Here is a 21085-nt window from a genome sequence, read left to right on the forward strand (position 1 = left end):
TGTTCTTAACCTGAAGCACCACTTTAGCTAATGGGGCCTCCCGCTGCCACCATGCAATTTCTGTTCTCATCCTGAAGCAAAGTTCTTAACCCAAGGTAATATTTCTGGGTTAGCGGAGCCTGTAACCTGAAGTGTATGTAACCTGAAGTGAATGCAACCCGAGGTACCACTGTATTTGTTTATCATGCTGTAGAGCATGAGACTCTTAATCTCAGGGTGATGGGTTGGCGTTGGGCAAAAGATTTCTGAATATCAGGACTAGATGCTCTGCATTTGCAGAAATGGAAACTTGAACCTAGCTTTTAAGGGGCCGTGTTAGCGTGCCAGGGCACTAGGGGGCGCTCAATGCTGCCCAGGGTAGTACCCTCCTGATTGTTCGTTGCCATTGCCGCTGGGAGGGGGAGTGTCTCTTCCTCCCCTTCTGGGATCTTCAGTCCTGCAGCGACACCTGCAGGCAGAACATGCTCACTACAACCTCAGGTTGTGAATGCTGGGTGGCGTTGCAGGCAACTGCGCTGCAGCGTTGGCGCCCTCCAGATGCTTGCAGTGTGAAGTGCGTCCTACACACGGATGCGTGTCCGTGCAGTGCAACATCCTGGTTGTTGTTGTTTTAAATGCAAGCGGGTCAATACTTTGCAGCTGGATTGGGGGGGTAGATTTTGCAGCATTGCCAGAAGAAATATCAACAACCTCAGATATGCAGATGACACAACCTTGATGGCAGAAAGTGAGGCAAAAACCTTTTAATGAGGGTGAAAGAGGACAGCGCAAAATATGGTCAGAAACTCAACATCAAATAAACTAAGATCATGGCCACTGGTCCCATCACTTTCTGGCAAATAGAAGGGGAAGAAATGGAAACAGTGATTTTACTTTCTTGGGCTCCATGATCACTGCAGATGGTGACAGCAGTCACGAAATTAAAAGACGCCTGCTTCTTGGGAGAAAAGCAATGACAAACCTAGACAGCATCTTAAAAAGCAGAGACATCACCTTGCCAAGAAAGGTCCCTATAGTTAAAGCTATGGTTTTCCCAGTACAGTGGCACCTCGGGTTAAGTACTTAATTTGTTCCAGAGGTCCGTTCTTAACATGAAACTGTTCTCAACCTGAAGCACCACTTTAGCTAATGGGGACTCCTGCTGCTGCCACGCCGCAGGAGCACGATTTATTGTTCTCATCCTGAAGCAAAGTTCTAAAACTGAAGCACTATTTCTGCGTTAGCAGAGTCTGTAACCTGAAGCATATGTAACCTGAGGTACCACTGTAGTGATGTATGGAAGTGAGAGCTGGACCATCAAGAAGGCTGATCGCCGAAGAATGGATGCTTTTGAATTCTGGTGCTGGAGGAGACTCCTGAGAGTCCCATGGACTGCAAGAAGATCAAACCTCTCCATTCTGAAGGAAAACAGCCCTGAGTGCTCACTGGAAGGACAGATCCTGAAGCTGAGGCTCCAAGACTTTGGCCACCTCATGAGAAGAGAAGACTCCCTGGAAAAGACCCTGATGTTGGGAAAGATGGAGGGCACAAGGAGAAGGGGACGACAGAGGACGAGATGGTTGGACAGTGTTCTCGAAGCTACCAGCATGAGTTTGACCAAACTGCGGGAGGCAGTGGAAGACAGGAGGGCCTGGCGTGCTCTGGTCCAGGGGGTCACGAAGAGGCGGACTCGACTAAACAACAGATTTTGCAGCCAGCTGTTTCGATATCCGCGCCATGCGCGCACAAAGGGCTCAGCTTTGATTGATTTGCACGTGGGGAAGCAGCGCAGCCTCCTCGCTCCCTGCTCAGGCGACGCTCCATAGATGGAGCTGTCGCTTCTTCCGCTGCTTCCCCGCAGCCTCGCCTCTCTCCCTTTTTCTCTCTCGCCTTCCTGCCTCCCAGCAAACCTCTCCAAGCTTCCCGGTTCCTTTGCATCCATCCATCACATCCTGTGCACTGCTTGCTCCTCTGCAAGGAGACGCGCACACCCCTTTCCCCATCCAGCGCCCAGAAAAGGCTCAGCACCATGGCTGAATGGCTCCCTCCTGCCCAGGTGAGGCTGGTTTTGCAGGGAGGGGATGGTGCGCTCTTGCTGGGGGTGGGCGATAGCTGAGCCGCACCTGGGAGAAGGGTTGGGGGGGGGGGAATGATTCAAAATATTGCACTGCCAACGTGCACGGGGGGGGGGGGGCTACAGAAAAAGACAGCGACGTTTCAGGCTTCCCAGGCACCTGGCTAAGACTGCTCGGTTTGCAGACGCCTTTGCAAGCCTGAATGCTTCCCGGATATTTTGCATTGTTACTAATTTTGCACATAGCTTAAAGGTAAAGGGACCCCTGACCATCAGGTCCAGTCGTGGCCGACTCTGGGGTTGCGGTGCTCATCTCGCTTTACTGGCCGAGGGAGCAGGCGTACAGCTGGGTGCTGGCTCTTGAGCTTCATTTTCCTCTTCCCTCCTTGTCCCTCACTCCTTGTGTGTCGTGTTTTCCGAATATTGCAAGCCTTCGGGCAGAGACTGTCATATTTTTTTTAATGGATTGCATGCCGGTTGCTCTGGGAGCCTGTTTTGGGTGAAGGTAAAGGTAAATGTACCCCTGACCATTAGGTCCAGTCGCGGACGACTCTGGGGTTGCGGCGCTCATCTCGCTTTACTGGTACAGCTTCTGGGTCATGTGGCCAGCAGGACTAAGCCGCTTCTGGCGAACCAGAGCAGCACACGGAAACGCCGTTTACCTTCCCGCCATTGTGGTACCTATTTATCTACTTGCACTTGGACGTGCTTTCAAAACCAAGGTGCGGCTTCTGATTGGCGCAGGCGCCCCGGAAACAATAGCCGACAGCCGCATCGGACGTTCGGCTTCCGAAAAACATTTGGAAACCGGAACACTTACTTCCGGGTTTTCAGTGTTCAGGAGCCAATTTGTTCGTCAACTAAGCCGTTTGAGAACCAAGGTTCCACTGTAAAGCCACTGCAGGTTGGACTCCATCAGCACCTCTTGTGGAAGCGAGTTCCATAGTTGATAACTGCATGATTTCCCTTTCACCTGATATTTTGCTGCAGATCTTGCCAACTGGGTGCCGTCCTGCCATGGGCTAATGGGAATTGTAGTTTAGAACAACTTGACGGCACCCGGTTGGCAAGGACTGCCTTGGTGAGTTATGAGACCACCCCCTCACTCCTTCCATCCTTGATTCAGGTAGGTAGCTGTGTTGATCTGATGCAGTCGAAATAGATAAAAAAATTGTCCAGTAGCACCCAAGAGACCATAGAATCATAGAATCATAGAGTTGGAAGAGACCACAAGGGCCATCGAGTCCAACCCCCTGCCAAGCAGGAAACACCATCAGAGCACTCCTGACATATGGTTGTCAAGCCTCTGCTTAAAGACCTCCAAAGAAGGAGACTCCACCACACTCCTTGGCAGCAAATTCCACTGTCAAACAGCTCTTACTGTCAGGAAGTTTTCCTAATGTTTAGGTGGAATCTTCTTTCTTGTAGTTTGGATCCATTGCTCCGTGTCCGCTTCCCTGGAGCAGCAGAAAACAACCTTTCTCCCTCCTCTAGGTGACATCCTTTTCTATATTTGAACATGGCTATCATCTCACCCCTTAACCTCCTCTTCTCCAGGCTAAACATGCCCAGCTCCCTTAGCCGTTCCTCATAAGGCATCGTTTCCAGGCCTTTGACCATTTTGGTTGCCCTCCTCTGGACACGTTCCAGTTTGTCAGTGTCCTTCTTGAACTGTGGTGCCCAGAACTGGACACAGTACTCCAGGTGAGGTCTGACCAGAGCAAAATACAGACCAACTGAGTTTGTTCTGGAACCTCTCTGACATGATTTTATATCTCCTCGCAGACACAGAGAAGTATGTGACCTGGCGTGTAGCACTCTTTGCAACTGCCGCTAGGAAAATTAGAGCAAATTATATAGCCAAGATAGCCAAGATTACCAGCTGTAAAGGAGATGAGTTTATTTGACCCTATCTACCTCAAGCTATGGGACGCAGGTGGCGCTGTGGGTTAAAGCCTCAGCGCCTAGGACTTGCTGATCGAAAGGTCGGCGGTTCGAATCCCCGCGGCGGGGTGCGCTCCTGTCGTTCGGTCCCAGCGCCTGCCAACCTAGCAGTTTGAAAGCACCCCCGGGTGCAAGTAGATGAATAGGGACCGCTTACCAGCGGGAAGGTCAACGGCGTTTCCGTGTGCGGCTCTGGCTCGCCAGAGCTGCGATGTCACGCTGGCCACGTGACCCGGAAGTGTCTGCGGACAGCGCTGGCTCCCGGCCTCTAGAGTGAAATGAGCGCACAACCCTAGAGTCTGTCAAGACTGGCCCGTACGGGCAGGGGTACCTTTACCTTTACCTCAAGCTAGTCTATCTTTATCCCCAAACTCCGAATATAATTGCACATTGTATTAATTAACATTATTTTTTAATATATTAGTGGCCATGTGATAATTTTAGCTTACAAATTTTATTGTTTAATGTCTTAACTTGTATATTAAGGTACTTTTATAGCTCTGTTTAGAGTAGGTAATGTTTTGATAATATAAATGTTTCAAGTATTTTGTATCAATCCACTATATTTTTAATTGTTGAACGATTTTAATTGTGTACATTGCGGCAGCCTTTGGCTATGTGCAATAAAACTGGCTGACTGACTGACTAACTAAGTTTGTTCTGGGTATAAGCTTATACCCAGAACAAGCATAGTTGATCTCTAAGGTAAAGTAAAGGTAAAGGGACCCCTGACCATTAGGTCCAGTCGTGGCCAACTCTGGGGTTGCGGCGCTCATCTCGCTTTATTGGCCGAGGGAGCCGGCGTACAGCTTCTGGGTCATGTGGCCAGCATGACTAAGCCGCTTCTGGTGAACCAGAGCAGCACACGGAAATGCCGTTTACCTTCCCGCCGGAGCGGTACCTATTTATCTACTTGCACTTTGAGGTGCTTTCAAACTGCTAGGTTGGCAGGAGCAGGGACCGAGCAACGGGAGCTCACCCCGTCATGGGGATTCGAACTGCCGACCTTCTGATCGGCAAGTCCTAGGCTCTGTGGTTTAACCCACAGCGCCACCCGCGTCCCTGGTCTCCAAGGTACTACTGGGCAATTTTTTTATTTCCTTCCAGTCTTCAAGGTGGAGTTCAGAAGTCCTGGCTGCTCCTGTCGTGGATGCCGCCTTCCCCAAAGAGGCGCAGACGGCCACGATTTCTCTGTGGACGGTGGTTGGCGCTGTCCAGGCGGTGGAGCGGACGGTGGAGGCTCAGGCCCTTCGGCTCCTCAGCTTGGAGCAGAGGTCCGAGGCAGCCGAGAAGAGATTTGGGGACTGCGAGAAGGCCGTGGCCGAGCTGGGCAGCCAGCTGGAGAGCCGGTGGTCAGCGCTGGAGACTCTCCTACAGGAGTATGGCCAGCTGCAGAAGAGGCTCGAGACCATGGAGGACCTCCTGAAGAACGGGAACTTCTGGTTTCTGAAGGTCCCTGTGAGCGCGGCTGCAGGAGCTTCTAAGGTAAGCACAGACCTCAGGCTTCATTGATAAAGTGGGCTCAAGATGTGGGCCGTCCACTTATGCTAAAAGATTGGGAAAACGTATGGAAGGTAAATTTGAAATTTACAGCCAGCTATAATATAAGAGAGGGGACGCGGGTGGCGCTGTGGGTAAAAGCCACAGAGCCTAGGGCTTGCCGATCGAAAGGTCGGCGGTTCGAATCCCCGCGGCAGGGTGCGCTCCTGCTGTTTGGTCCCAGCGCCTGCCAACCTAGCAGTTCGAAAGCACGTCAAAGTGCAAGTAGATAAATAGGGACCGCTTACTAGCGGGAAGGTAAACAGCGTTTCCGTGTGCTGCACTGGCTCGCCAGAGCAGCGATGTCACGCTGGCCACGTGACCCGGAAGTGTCTCCGGACAGCGCTGGCCCCCGGCCTCTTGAGTGAGATGGGCGCACAACCCTAGAGTCTGTCAAGACTGGCCCCTACGGGCAGGGGTACCTTTACCTTTTTATAATATAAGAGAGAGCATGATGAAAATGGCTCATAGGTGGTACCTCACTCCTTCCAGATGATCAAGAATGTATAAAAATTTGGCAAATGCTTGCTGGAGATGTGGAGGAAATAACGGTGACATGATCCACATGTGGTGGAAGTGTGGAAAGATTAAGATTTTTTGGGGGGAAATATACGATGAATTAAAAAAGATGATGGGGATAACTTTTACTAAAAAACTGGAGGCATTTCTATTAAGTATTTTAGATAAAGAGATCCCAAAAAATCGGTATTCTTGTCTGCAACCGCAGCGGCTCGTATACTTGTGGCCAAGGGATGGAAAGATCACGAGGCTCCAAAAATAACAGATTGGCAAATCAAATTACAGGAATTGGTGGAGACGGCTCAACTGACTAGTAAACTCAGAGGAAACTCAAAGCAAAAATTAGCGGAAAAATGGGATGTTTATAAAAAATATGTTCAAAAATACAATAATAGTTTTGACTCCGTGCTAGCATCCGAGTGATAAAGGAACTAAAAGGAGGTAGATTACAATTAAGGATTTATTATGTTTTCAGATTGTATTAGAAAAATTATATAGAAAGGTTTATTGTTTTGTGTACATTCGAATGTAAGATAAAACATATGCAAAGGGACTTGACAGGAAGTCAAAGTTGAAGAAAAGATTTTGGAAGATAAAAGGGGAAAAATGTTTACTTTCATTATTATCATTTTCTGTGTGGGTGTCTGCACATATGTGTGTGGTTGTATGCAATGTTTGGGAGGAAATAAGACGGTAAATAACAAATAAACTAAATATCAATGTATGTAATTTTTTATTTCTTAATTATATTTATTGGTAGTATGGCTGTATTGTTTTTTGTAATATAAAACCATTCAATAAAAATTATTATTATTATTTTTAAAAAAGGTAAGCACAGACCTAGAGAATTGGGGACGTCTGCAGTAGAAGTTCTGTCAAGGAGCAGGCTGTGATTTTATTTATTGGATTCACACCTCAGCTTTCCTCTAAGGAGCTCACGGCACACAGAATCATAGGAAGGGACCCCGTGGATCATCTATTCCAACCCCCTGCAATGCAGGAATCTTTTGCCCAAAGCAGGACTCGAACCCATGGCCCCAAGACTGCTTATGTTTTCTGAACCATTCTTCTTGAAATTTGAAATATACTCGGAGTCGAGAGTGGATTTCATGCTCTTTATTCAGCTCATAGTGGTGAGGAGGAATGGAAGTTCCCCCAGAATGTCTGCTTTATATACATTATTTACACAATGGGCCCCATGTGACTGGCTAATTCTGGGATTCTCCTGTAGGCCAATCAGGCTGTGGATTCACTTCCACCTGGAGCTGGATTGGGTGGCTCCTGTGGACCAATCAGACTGCTGCATTCTGGATCCTATTGTCCTAGGACCAATCAGACTGCTGCCTTTTGGATCCTATTCAACTCAGTACATAACAAAATTATTCTTTGATTCTATCTATATTGCTCTGTTTGTTGGGTTGCCCCTTTGGTACTGGGGGCTGTCCGGCAGAAAAGCATGGTGCAAATGTTTATTTCTAAACAAGTTAGCCCTTATTGTGCTGAGAAACTAAAAATTAAATGAATAAAAAGGCTGAATGGCCATCTGTCTCGGATGCTTGAGTTGAGATTCCTTCATGGTCTGAATGACGCTCAGGGTCCCTTCCGATTGTACGATTCTATGAAGAACCTGTGCTAACATCCTCAGCAAGCTTTGAATTTACAATAAAAACAGACGCTGGTGGATTTTGTGATGTTTATTGTTATTTTTTTAAAATAATATTTTACTAAATTTTTCCAAAGCATTACAAAAAGAAAAAAAGAAAAATACAATAATAATAATAAAAAAAGCAATTAAAAACAGTTCAATCTTTCATAACATATCTTACATTCGCTTGTTTCCCGGACCTCCCCACACCTCCCCTCTTTGTATTCCAATTCAATTTATTTATTCAGCAAATCCTTTCCCTCTTTACCTTTATCCTTATCTTGGTCTTAATATATTATAACTTTAATTTTCACCTGTTAACAATCCATTTTTTTCATATTCCTTCATAATATTATTACTAAAAAAACCCTTAACCTCAATCCAACATCATTCTAACATTCATTAATTTTACAATATTTCTGTAGATAGTCTTTAAATTTCTTCCAATCTTCTTGGATTTTGTGATGTTTAAGGCAGCTGGGGATCCCACAGGCCTAGGAATTATACAGGCTCATAGAGAGGTATTTCCCGCACGTGTAGAAATTATGCCACATTCCCAGAGGAAAAGTGTAATAATTTTATTATTTTTACCCTGCCCTTCTGACTGGGTTTCCTGCTGAGTTTTCCCTGCACAGATATCCTTGAAACTTTCTTAATACGGTCCAAGTCAGGGGCTCCACACATGGAGTGCTTAAACTTATGCCACACCTTGGCGATTAATATACACAGAACGATAATTATACATACTTTATCAACCTTCTGAGAAAAATACAAAACATTAAACAGAGCCACAGAGACTTGCAAAACGCCGGCACCCTGTCGTCTACAACTTCATTGTCTACAACTTTATTAACATCCGTCTACCACTCCACTAGCATCTCCCGGTATTGTGAATAACACCCAACTTACCTCTTGTTGGTATCGTCATGAACTTACCTGTATTTTTTGCTCTATAAGACTCACTTTTTCCCTCCTAAAAAGTAAGGGGAAATGTGTCTGCGTCTTATGGAGCGAATGCAGGCTGCGCAGCTATCCCAGAAGCCAGAACAGCAAGAGGGATTGCTGCTTTCACTGCGCAGCGATCCCTCTTGCTGTTCTGGCTTCTGAGATTCAGAATATGTTTTTTCTTGTTTTCCTCCTCCAAAAACTAGGTGCTTCTTGTGGTCTGGTGTGTCTTATAGAGCGCAAAATACGGTATCTAAAAGACTGAGTTAAGCATTTGAAAAATCTATTGAAACCAGACATTATAAGTTCATTTTAGGCTGGGTACTTCAACAAGTCTCTGTGGCTTTGTTTAATGTTTTGTGTTTTTCTCAGGAGGTTGATAAAGTATGTATAATTATTGTTCTGTGTATATTAATTGCATGAGTCGCACTATCTCTTCACATGTAAAGGTAAAGGGACCCCTGACCATTAGGTCCAGTCGTGGCCGACTCTAGAGTTGTGGTGCTCATCTTGCTTTATTGGCCGAGGGAGCCGGCGTACAGCTTCCGGGTCATGTGGCAGCATGACTAAGCCGCTTCTGGCGAACCAGAGCAGCGCACGGAAACGTCGTTTACCTTCCCGCCGGAGTGGTACCTATTTATCTACTTGCACTTTGACGTGATTTTGAACTGCTAGGTTGGCAGGAGCTGGGACCGAGCAACGGGAGCTCACCCCATTGCGGGTATTCGAACCGCCGACCTTCTGATCGGCAAGTTCTAGGCTCTCTGGTTTAACCCACAGTGCCTGCTCCTTAGCAATTGTTGTTCATCCTTTACCATTCACCATATAGATGGGTTTTTGATGCATTTCTGTATCCTTCTGCTGTGCTGAAGAATTCTACGAAACAGTGGGTATATCCGGAATCACTGTTCAATACGTCTGTTTGTGAACTACCTCGGCAGCGTTGGACGCCATAAACAAAGCTTTACAGCCTTTTTTCACCAGATAAAAATCTGATATATTGCTTCTTTCAGAGACTTGCATAGTCTTCAAAGATTTTCAGAGACTTATGTTTATTTGGTTTTATGTTTTCAAGAGAATCCATTAAGAGTGCATATTTTGTGACTTTCAGAGATTCGTAAGTTTTCTGTTTATGTGATTTCATATGTTTCATATTATATAAAGAGTGTATATTGATATCGTATCATTGTCTTTGGTCATCGTGTTGCCCTGGATATTATTGACTATTGATTGCAACAGGGGTTAAATTGTTTGGTTCTTTGTTGTTATCCCCCAGGTCTCAGCGGCTTTTGGCGATGGCTCGGCTCCCTTTTCCCGGGAGAAGTGGGAGAGGCTAGAAGATTGGCAGAAGGCGTTGTATAAAAACGTGGCCAAGGGGAACGGAGAGTCTCTGATCTCCCTCGGTAAGCAGCAGGGCCGGCTCTGCATGGGATCCCTTTCGGGGTGGCAACAGTGTGGTGTAGTGGTTAAAGCATCGGACTAGACCATGGGAGTCTGGAGTTCGAATCTCCCTGCTTTGCCATGAGGCTCACTGGGCGACTTTGGGCCAGCCGCTGTCTCTCAGCCCAACCTATCGCTCAGCTGGGCTGTTTTGAGGATAAGATGGGGAACGAGAGGAACCTTGAGGTCCTTGGAGGAAAGAGATGAAATAAATGAAATAAATCAGTGGGCCAAAATACCAATGCAATTCTGGGCTGCATCAAAAGGAGTATAGCATCTAGATCAAGGGAAGTAATAGTGCCACTGTATTCTGCTCTGGTCAGACCTCACCTGGAGTACTGTGTCCAGTTCTGGGCACCACAGTTCAAGAAGGACACTGACAAACTGGAACGTGTCCAGAGGAGGGCAACCAAAATGGTCAAAGGCCTGGAAACGATGCCTTATGAGGAACGGCTAAGGGAGCTGGGCATGTTTAGCCTGGAGAAGAGGAGGTTAAGGGGTGATATGATAGCCATGTTCAAATATATAAAAGGATATCACCTAGAGGAGGGAGAAAGGTTGTTTTCTGCTGCTCCAGAGAAGTGGACACGGAGCAATGGATCCAAACTACAAGAAAGAAGATTCCACCTAAACATTAGGAAGAACTTCCTGACAGTAAGAGCTGTTTGACAGTGGAATTTGCTGCCAAGGAGTGTGGTGGAGTCTCCTTCTTTGGAGGTCTTTAAGCAGAGGCTTGACCACCATATGTCAGGAGTGCTCTGATGGTGTTTCCTGCTTGGCAGGGGGTTGGACTCGATGGCCCTTGTGGTCTCTTCCAACTCTATGATTCTATGACCCCTAAGCTACTCTTGCAGGTCATAGCTGGTTCTCTTGCCATGAATATGGGGTTTATTATTATTATTAAAATTTGTATACTGCCTTTCATCCGAAGATCCTAGGGTGGTTCACCCTGGCTAGGCCCTCCTGAATGAACCAGGGATGTCACTCCATCCTTTTGCATTCCTAAAGTGGTTTAGAGTTCCCTTTGAAACTCCCTGCTGTTATGTATCAGGCGGGCACTGTCTCTCTTAACTTTTTGGTACCTGTCGGAATTCTCTCCTCTATCAATAAGCCTCCTCAGCCGAGACTTCTATCCCAGCTAGTTTCGGAATTGGAATTGGCATTTATTCCTTCCGCAGGGCCTGTAAGGCAGAGCTATTCCGCCTGGCTTTCAATTTGAACTTAGCCTGATCTTTTATTCCCCTTCCTTCCCTCCCTCTCCTCTTTTATGAAGATTACCCGCTCTGGGATCCCACCGCTAATTCTCCTCGCTGGCCCAAATAGAACTAATTTAGCCAGCTAGCCCTGGTGATCATCTAATGTCTATTGGATGGATTCCCCCCCCCCCTAAATTGATTTTTGAATTCTGAATTTATTGTTATGTACGTTTTATACTGTATTTTATGCTGTTTTTTTGTTGTATCAATTAAGTGTTTTAAATTTGTTGTTAGCCGCCCTGAGCCCGGTTTTCTGAACAGGGAAGGATGGGGTATAAAAAATAAATAAATACATATTATTTATTAATTATTATATATGTAATTGTTTCTAACCACTTTTAACTCTATGCCATGGTTGCATATATGCTTCATCATACTGTGAGATTGCTTTGAGAGGCATTGTAAATGGAACTGGTAATTTTAATTTAGGATGGCGTCTCTTAAAAATAAAACACTGCCCTTTAATGGGATCTTCGTAACGGCAGTGTTCTCCCTTCCCTGTCTCCTTTGACCAGATCTTGCCGTTTCTAAACTGGAGAATTTCACCTGTACTGCGCAAGAAGGTGCTGCTGACATTCTGGGCCAGAAAAACTCAGAAGAACGTGCTCAGGAACCTTCGTCCGATTCCAAAACAGGTATCAAATTTTAAATTGAGAATTGCTTGCTGTGTGTTTTGTGTGTGTGTGATTCTGTCCTTTCCAAAGCATCCCAGGGGAAATCGCTGTTCCCCTTTTGGGATCTTCCAGCAGTAACGTCTTGCTGCTCATGTGTAGATGGAAGGGAGTGACCAGTTTCTGGAAATGCTTCACTTAAAGGAGATATTACGTTGGGAGCAAAGCAGCACAAATCTTGGGAACTGCCAGCAACCCTGGCCCCCTTTTAACAGCTTAACCCCTTGTTCACCCCAAGAACCGCCCTAAAAGATAAAGGGACCCCTGACCATAAGGTCCAGTCGTGGCGGACTCTGGGGTTGCGCCGCTCATCTCGCTTTATTGGCCGAGGGAGCCGGCGTACAGCTTCCGGGTCATGTGGTCAGCATGACTAAGCCGCTTCTGGCAAACCAGAGCAGCGCACGGAAACGCCGTTTACCTTCCCGCCGGAGTGGTACCTATTTATCTACTTGCACCTGGACGTGCTTTCGAACTGCTAGATTGGCAGGAGCTGGGACCGAGCAAGGTCCTCCTTGGGACTTACCAGGAGAGGCGGTCCCGTAGGTACGAGGGTCCTAGGCCGTATAGGGCTTTAAAGATGAAAACCAGCACCTTAAACCTGATCCTGTACTCCACCGGGAGCCAGTGCAGCTGGTATAGCACCGGATGAATGTGATCCTGTGGCGAGGACCCCATAAGGAGTCTCGCTGCGGCATTCTGCACCCGCTGGAGTTTCTGGGTCAGCTTCAAGGGCAGCCCCACGTAGAGCGAGTTACAATAATCCAGTCTGGAGGTGACCGTCGCGTGGATCACAGTGGCTAAGTCAGGGCGAGAGAGGTAACTGCTTAGCTTGGCGGAGATGAAAAAATGCCGCCTTTGTTTTGCCCAGGAGGGTACAAGCAGGCTGCGTTTTGAGATTTCAGATAAACCAGGAATACATAGGAAAGGTCAAACCTCTCTTTCTTTCTCTCTCTCATCTCCCGGAAACAGAATCTCCCATTTCCAGGACAGATATTATTTCGTGGATTAAGCAGGAGGAGGAATTGTGTAGCAAGGGCAATGGCCAGGACGGAGCCCTCTGTCAAAGTACCTGCAACTGTGAGTATGTTGAAAGCACCACAACAGCTGTTTGCCCATGCCATCACAAGAGGCTTGTTCCGTTTTTAGGTGATCCGTATTGAGGCTTCCTTTCCTGGCTGCTGCGTAGCTCTATCTCTCCACTTATATTTATCTCGTAGAATTGTAGAGTTGGAAGGGACCGAACGGTCATCTAGTCCAACCCCCTGCAATGCAGGAACTTGCAGCTTCGAACCTGCAACCTTGGCGTTGTCAGCACCATCCTCTAGTCATCTGAGGAAGGTGTCTCCACATTGCGCGTTATTGTGAAAATGTCTAGACCAAGTAAGGCGTCTTAGCTGAGATTCAGTACAGCCAAAGAGAAACTGACTCTATGGGATATGGCGTAAGGGGGTCTGAGAAGCCCAGGCATCCTATTTTCCCTCTAACCCTAACACCCTGCCCAAAATGTCCATCTGAGAGAGACTACTACAGGGTTCACACAATACTCGCTTTCCGCATCTGTAAGAACTCAGATCTTTTAGTGTGGCAGCACCTAATAATAATAATAATAATAATAATAATAATAATTTATTATTTATACCCTGCCCATCTGGCTGGGTTTCCCCAGCCACTCTGGGCGGCTTCCAACAAAACACTAAAATACAATAACCTACTAAACATTAAAAGCTTCCCTAAACAGAGCTGCCTTCAGATGTCTTCCAAAAGTCAGACAGTTGTTTATTTCCTTGACATTTGATGGGAAGGCGTTCCACAGGGCGGGTGCCACCACCGAGAAGGCCCTCTGCCAGAACCCAGCCAGATGGACGGGGTATAAATAAATTATTATTATTATTATTATTATTATTATTATTATTATTATTATTCACTCATGGAGCCTCAACTGGCAGTGATGGACCAGGAATCAGACCTTGGGGTCGTAGCAGATGATTGGTGGCGATGTTGCCGCCATATTCAGCAGCTGAATAAAATTCTTTCCCTGTGTGAAGGGATTGTGACTGAAACAACCCAAATTTGCATTTTGTGTGCATGTTGAATTTTACTTCCGTTGGATTGTCTTCCTTCATTTCTTTCTGTATTCTTGTACATCATTGTGCTGTGATTCCTTAAATATATTGAAAGGAGTTGAAAACAAAACAGTGATAGCACAATAAGGATCTTAACTCTGCTGCTCGGCTCCCCAACAGATTATACGGTTTCTGGACTGGATACTTTACCGAGCGACGCAGAAGGAGCCAACCCCTGTGAGTCCCTGCAGGGGGGCAACTTGGAAGCAGAAACTCACAAGGGCTCTACTTCAGACAACGCAGGTGAGCGATGAGATTTCGGGGGACGCACCCCAGATTCAAAGCAGCTCATGCAGCAGAACTGTAAGAGCGGGGGGAGGGGGCATTGGCGCTCAGCTTAGGGACCCAGCACCTCTGGCAAGGGCCTTCCACACTTCAGGAAGTTTCAAGCAATTCACAAAAAAAACTTTTTGAGAATTACTGACCAGGGTGGGGCATTTTAGTTCCATTTCAAGGCCGAAACTTTGCAGCATTTTAATGTACATTGCGATGGCTCAAAGAAATCTTCCTGCTGCCTGGGGGCAACCTTGGAACTGTATATTTGCATTGTATGGTACATTATTTAAACATCAGCTGTAAAAAAAAAAAAAAAAGGAAGCAACGTGGACGATTGGATTTCTTAGTTTGTGAAATAATTTCAAAGTGTTGGGGCTGACCTTTCAAGCCCTAAACGGCCTCGGTCCAGTATACCTGAAGGAGCATCTCCACCTCCATCGTTCTGCCCGGACACTGAGGTCCAGCGCCGAGGGCCTTCTGGCAGTTCCCTCATTGCAAGAAGCAAAGCTACAGGGAACCAGGCAGAGGGCCTTCTCGGTAGTGGCACCCGCCCTGTGGAACGCCCTCCCATCAGATGTTAAGGAGATAAACAACTGACTTTTAGAAGACATCTGAAGGCAGCCCTGTTTAGGGAAGTTTTTAATGTTCGATGTCTTAGCCTGTTTTTAATATTTTGTTGGGACCCATCCAGAGTGGTTGGGGAAATCCAGCCAGGTGGGCGGGGTATTAATAATAATAATAATAATAATAATAATAATAATAATAATAATAATACATTTTGTTTATATCCCGCCCTCCCCAGCCGAAGCCGGGCTCAGAGCGGCTAACATCAAATGTATAACACATTAACATAAAACCAGACAATCAATTAAAATACATCCTCAAATCAGATCAGGATCAGAATAAAATCCAATCAGATGGCAACCCGCAGATTAGGGTTGGGGACCTTAAATGCTCACCAGGCCCAACTGTTTGTGCTGAACTTATATGGGCCTGTGAGAAAAATTGGGGGGCCACTTTCATGCAAGTTCTTATGAAAGGAGAGAGGGAGTCAGACTGAACCCCGACCAAAGTCCTGGCAGAACAGCTCCATCTTGCAGGCCCTGCAGAAAGATGTCAAGTCCAACAGGGCCCTAGTCTCTTGTGACAGAGCGTTCCACCGGATCGGGGCCACGGCCGAAAAAGCCCTGGCTCTGGTTGAGACCAGCCTAACCTCCCTGTGGCCCGGGATCTTCAGGATGTTTTTGTTTGAAGACCGTAAGTTCCTCTGTGGGACATACCAGGAGGGGCGGTCCCATAGGTACGAGGGTCCTAGGCCGTAAAAATAAGTTGTTGTTGTTGTTGCTGTTATATACTGCAGTGCAGGGAGTTGTAGATGACTCCTGGGGTCCCTTTCAACCCTACAATTTTATTAAACTGGTACCTTCCAGGGGTGTTTGGGGCTTTAGGGTGTTGGAACACGCCTGGGGGCACACGCAGCCCTCGGATCGAGACAAACCTCTCCGGGCGTCTTCCTTATGAAGCGCAGCCCGGGATGTCATAAATCTTCAGTCCCGGTGCGCAGCAGCGTCACATATCCAAAGATATGAAGGTATCAGCAGAATATAGCCGAAACGACGTGGAGCTTAGGTGTGGCATTCAAAGTAATTTATTAAGCAACATATACAGGACAAAGCAATAATGGCGTCCTCTCACATCTTCTCGAAGAGAGAGAAAAAGTACAAAAGTAGAGTGGGCGCTCGGGTTGTGAGCGTGATCCGTGCTGGATGCATGCTCGCAACCCGCAGCATTTGCAACCTGCAGCGGCGCTTCTGCGCATGTGCGGGTTGCGATTCGGCGCTTCTGCGCATGTGCAAAGCGCACTTTAGCAGTTCTGTGCATGCGTGACTGCTGGAACTGGAAGCAGTGGCGTAGCGTGGGGGGTGCAGGGGTGGCTGGCCGCAACATCGGGGGGGGGGGCGCTCGCACTCGCAGCTCTCTGCCCCTACCTGGCTCACTCACTCTCTCTCACTGCAGTGCTGGCTGTGCAAATCCGATCCGAGCCGCCGGGTCGCCGCCCACTGTGGAGGGGAGGGTGCCAGGCGTGCGGTGTGGTGCGGAGAGAGAGCGAGGGACTATCTGGGGGAGGGACAGTGCAGCGGGGGGGGGGGCGCAAATTACTTGCCTTGCCCCGGGTTAGGGGGCGCAAATTACTTGCCTTGCCCCGGGTGCTGACAACCCACGCTACGCCACTGACCGAAAGTACCCGTTCTGGTACTTCTGGGTTTCGGCGGGTGCATAACCCGAAAAAACGTGACCTGAAGTGGCTGTAACCCAAGGTATGACTGTACAACCCAGTGGAAGAGATAAGACTGACTTCCATTCTCACACTTCCCAAGCCTGGAAAGTAAACACAGACATGTGATGTAACAATCACATATCCAGCAACGGGAGAATGAAAATGCTGACATAGGGGAGGGGTAGTACCACTGGTGGGAGATACGACGTCGTGCTCCTTTTGGGGTAGTTTTTTCTCCTTTGGTCCCCGATCTGCACTCAAGCTCTCACCTGGGGCTTCTAGAAGCTGTCAGCATGCGGCAGTGTAAACAACTTGGGAAATGACCAAATGTCCGGCTAAACCAGGTGAGGGCAGCCGATGTGTCTCAAGCCCTTCGTGAGTTAGGGGCTTGCCCTGCATGCGAAGACAGGCTCCGGCGGATGCAGCGGGCGAGACCAAGGTTGGGTCCAGTGGTTAAGAAGGCAGTAATCTGGCATCTCAATATGGAGGATGACATGGGTGGGTGTTTATTGATCTATTTGATCTGGGCGGAGCAACGGGGGGAAGCTGGCTTTCAAAGCAACTCCAGTCTCCCTTTCCCAAAATGTTAAAATCGAGATGTGGAAAATATGGAAAGGAGGAGGAGGAGAGGCAGGACTTAGATTTGGAGATACCGTATTTTTCGCTCTACAAGACGCACCAGACCCCAAGACGCACCTAGTTTTTGGAGGAGGAAAACAAGAAAAAAAATATATTCTGAATCTCAGAAGCCAGAACAGTAAGAGGGATCGCTGCGCAGTGAAAGCAGCAATCCCTCTTGCTGTTCTGGCTTCTGGGATAGCTGCGCAGCCTGCATTCGCTCCATAAGATGCACACACATTTCCCCTTACTTTTTAGGAGGGAAAAAGTGAGTCTTATAGAGCAAAAAATACGGTAGGCTTCAGAGGTCCAAACTATAGGAAGTCCCGAAAAATGAATCATTATAATTTGGATGTTAATTTGGTCTTTTTTATTTTATTTTTTATTTTAATTGGATTATGATTGGATGTTTTTTATTGGAGCATTAATAAAAACGATTTTAAAAAAATAAATAAATCTCCCTTTCCCCCTCGCTCTCGACAGGGTCACCGGCTTCCAGGTCGGATGCAGTTTCGTGGGTCAAACAGGAGGAGACTCCCGCAGGGAGGGATGGAGGAAACAGCCCTCAAAGCGCTTGTAATGGTGAGTAGGAGACTTAAGCAAGGGTAAGGCAGCAAGGCCAAACAGCTACAAACCGCCAGCACGTTTGCAATGCTAAGCAGAGTCCAGCGTGGTTACAAATCGGATGGGGGACCATCTGTTGAGATTCCTGTTGGACTAGATGATCCCTTACAACTCTGCAATTCCACTCATGCCTCTTTGGGCAGTGGGGAAGCATCTGCCAGCCTACAGGCCTAACGTGGCGCAGAGTGGTTAGGGGCCGCTGTGGTGTAGAGATTAGTTGCACTGGCTCCCGGTATCGGGTCAGGTTTAAGGCGCTGGTTTTGACCTTTAAAGGCCTTTGTGGCTTAGGGCCCTTGTATTTACGGGACCGCCTCTCCTGGTATGCCCCGCAGAGGACCTTAAGGTCCATGAATAATCATAGTTTAGAGGTCCTGGGCCCTAAGGAAGTCAGATTATCCTCCACCAGGGCCAGGGCCTTCTCAGTGATGACTCCGACCTGGTGGAATGCTCTGTTCCAGGAGACCAGGGCCCTGCAGGATTGAACTTCCTTCCGCAGAGCCTGTAAGACAGAGCTATTCCGCCTGGCCTTTAATTTGAATTCAGACTGATTTTTTATTTCCCTTCTCTTCCCCCCTCCCCTTTTATGAAGATCACCCACTCTGAGACCCCACCGCTAATTCTCCCCTGGCCTCCTCACTGGCCCAAGTAGGACCACTTCAGCCAGCTAGCCCTGGGGATTGTCTAAATGATTTTTGAATTCTTGCCCCCCCCCCCCCGATCACCCCCCGGCTGCTATCTAGCACGCAGGAGGAAAGGGAAAGAGTTTCAATGTCAGTGTTTAATAATACAGTGGTGCCTCGCAAGACGAAATTAATTCGTTCTGCGAGTTCTTTCGTTGAGCGAGTTTCTTCGTCTTGCGAAGCACCACTGCAGTTAAACACTAACAACGGCGGGGAGGGGCGGGGAGAAGCAGGGCAGCTGCCGCAGCTGGTACCTTGGACTCACCCGCGCCTTGTGGCCACCGCGCGACGCGGCTGCTGGAGGGCGGCGGGGCTCAGGAGCGCGACTCTGGCTGCAACACTGGCTGCTGGCGGCAACGGCTCTCTGAGAAGAGTGCGCGAGGGCGGTGGGCAGCGGCGCGAGGCAGCCGGAAGGTCGGAGGGAGCCGGAGGAGTCGTCAGCCGGAAGGTGGGAGGGAGCCGGAGGAGCGGGGAAGCGAGCGTGCGTGCGTGCAGTGACCGTTGCCCTGACAGGAGAGGCAGGGCTGTTTCGTCTAGCGAAGCAAGCCCTTTGGAAAATCCGTCTTGCGAATCACCTCAGAAAACGAAAAACCCTTTCGTCTAGCGAGTTTTTCGTCTTCCGAGGTATTCGTCTTGCGGGGTACCACTGTACGCTAAAAAAACTTTCAATACGATGGTTACACCAAACCCTTTCCTCTCTCTTCCTTGCCACCCAGCTAACGCCAGAGCCCAGCCGCACCCGGAGGAAGCGCCGAGCGAGGAAGACCCTGCCAACCCGCCCCTCCTGCTCTTCCTCCCCGGGGGCTCGGTGGCGCCCATTCTGAACGGCGCCATTGGCGAGAGCCGGCCCCTCCCCGGCCTCCGCGGCGCCTGCAACGGGAGGCACCCTGGCTCTCCCTCGGCCAGGGGCACGCCGGAAGCGGCGGTGGAGCGTCCGCACCGCTGCGCGGACTGCGGCAAGACTTTCAGCCTGTTGCTGAGCCTCCAGATGCACCAAATGAACCACCAGAAACGGAAGCAGTACGAGTGCTCGTTCTGCGGGACGGCTTTCAGCTCCCCCTCGGAGCTGGTGCGGCACCGCATGATCCACACGGGCGAGAGGCCTTACCGGTGCTCCGTGTGCGGGAAGGGCTTCGTGCGCAAGCAGCACCTGGTGCCCCACCTGCGCCTGCACACGGGCGAGAGGCCTTACCACTGCGCCGAGTGCGGCAAGGACTTCATCTGCAAGCACCACCTGCAGGAGCACCAGCGCACCCACACCGGGGAGCGGCCCTACGCCTGCGCCCAGTGTGGGAAGAGGTTTCGGAGGAAAAAGTCGCTGAAGGACCATTGGAGGGTTCATAGCGCTGAGGAGCAGCAGCAGGGACAGGCAGGCTTGGCCCGGGTACCTGAGGGCACGGAAGGGGACGTCCGAGTGGAAAATTAATGTGCTGGCTCAGGTGTTGCTCAGCGCACAGTTCAGTGGTGTATTTGTTTCTTTACAGCTCGGCAACGCCTCCCGTCATTGCAGTTGCTGGGAATGGTCTCTGCCCTCTGCTGCCCCCTCCCCAAGTCTCTCCTGTTTTCCAAGCAGCCTACACCGGAGGGAAGGGAATCTGTGCCCTTTGTTCTGCTACACACATAGCTGTCCGTGTCCTTGGAGACAAAGGCAGGGAGCTTAGTACAGCAGGAGCGGCAAGCTTCTGGGGTGCTTTTGCCCCCTCTGCTTCATCATCTGAGTCTGAACTGCTTTCTGCACCTGGGTCATCTTGCTCACTAAAGCCTGTTGCTTCTTCTGCCTCCAACCATTCCTCCTGTCCTTCCCCCTCTGACCTGTCCTCCGTGTCCCTCCACCACTCTCTGGGCTCTGACCCTTCCTCCTCTGAGGCTTCCCTAGGGGGTTCCCTGGCTGGTGCTGTAGTCCACTTCTTGTCATCCTGCCAAGACGGTTGGGTAGGTGGGTGGGTGGGTGGCTGGCTCCTTCTTCCCAGAGTCTCTTAGCCATGGCTCTGTAGTTTCCAAGCCCGAATGCAGATGGGCCTGCTAGCTGCATTCATTCTAGCCTTCTCCAGCGGTTCTGAACTACAACTCCCATCAGCTGGCGGTGCTGATGGGAGTTGTAGTTTGAAACCACTGGAGGGCTCCAGAGTTGGGGAAGACCCTCTTACGCTGTTCGAGAGCCCCTCGGGTACCACTCCCCACCGTTAAGAGCATCTCTACCAAACCCTTGGCCTCTGCTTGCCCTCCAGCAGTTCATTGCTTCCCTCCCTTGGCATGTAGACATTTTCTTTCTCCCAGTGTTGCCTATCTCATCCGTCTGTCCAGTTCAGGTGCGCTGTCCTTTTCCGCATAACGGGTTTACAATCTTCCCAGGATTTTCGCAGCAGCTTGTTTTCTTTAAGATAATAAGTGTGTGGGGCAGGACCAGTTTGGTGCTCTGGTTTTTGTATACGGTTTAAAGTGCTCCCTAAATAATAAACCACCCCTGGCTGCAA

At 48.8% G+C, this 21085-nt stretch overlaps 1 protein-coding gene across 2 annotated transcripts; it reads left to right on the forward strand.

Annotated features, from left to right (window-relative positions):
- Window positions 1–1210: 1210 nt before the first annotated feature.
- Window positions 1211–21085, forward strand: LOC310660932 (zinc finger protein 783-like). Of its 2 annotated transcripts, XM_083406517.1 has the most exons (8): window positions 1212–2035; window positions 5105–5482; window positions 9922–10048; window positions 11857–11976; window positions 12982–13089; window positions 14256–14378; window positions 17791–17889; window positions 19328–21085. In XM_083406517.1, the coding sequence occupies exons 1-8, from the start codon at window positions 2009–2011 to the stop codon at window positions 20035–20037; spliced, it is 1692 nt and encodes a 563-aa protein (XP_083262643.1). In that variant the 5' UTR covers window positions 1212–2008; the 3' UTR covers window positions 20038–21085. The 2 variants fall into 2 exon arrangements, with proteins under 2 accessions (XP_083262644.1, XP_083262643.1); XM_083406518.1 differs by lacking the exon at window positions 14256–14378 and having other exon boundaries at window positions 1211–2035.

The sequence above is a fragment of the Podarcis tiliguerta genome (genome assembly GCF_965153285.1).
Source record: "Podarcis tiliguerta genome assembly, chromosome: 12".
Classification (NCBI taxonomy): Eukaryota; Metazoa; Chordata; class Lepidosauria; order Squamata; family Lacertidae; genus Podarcis; species Podarcis tiliguerta.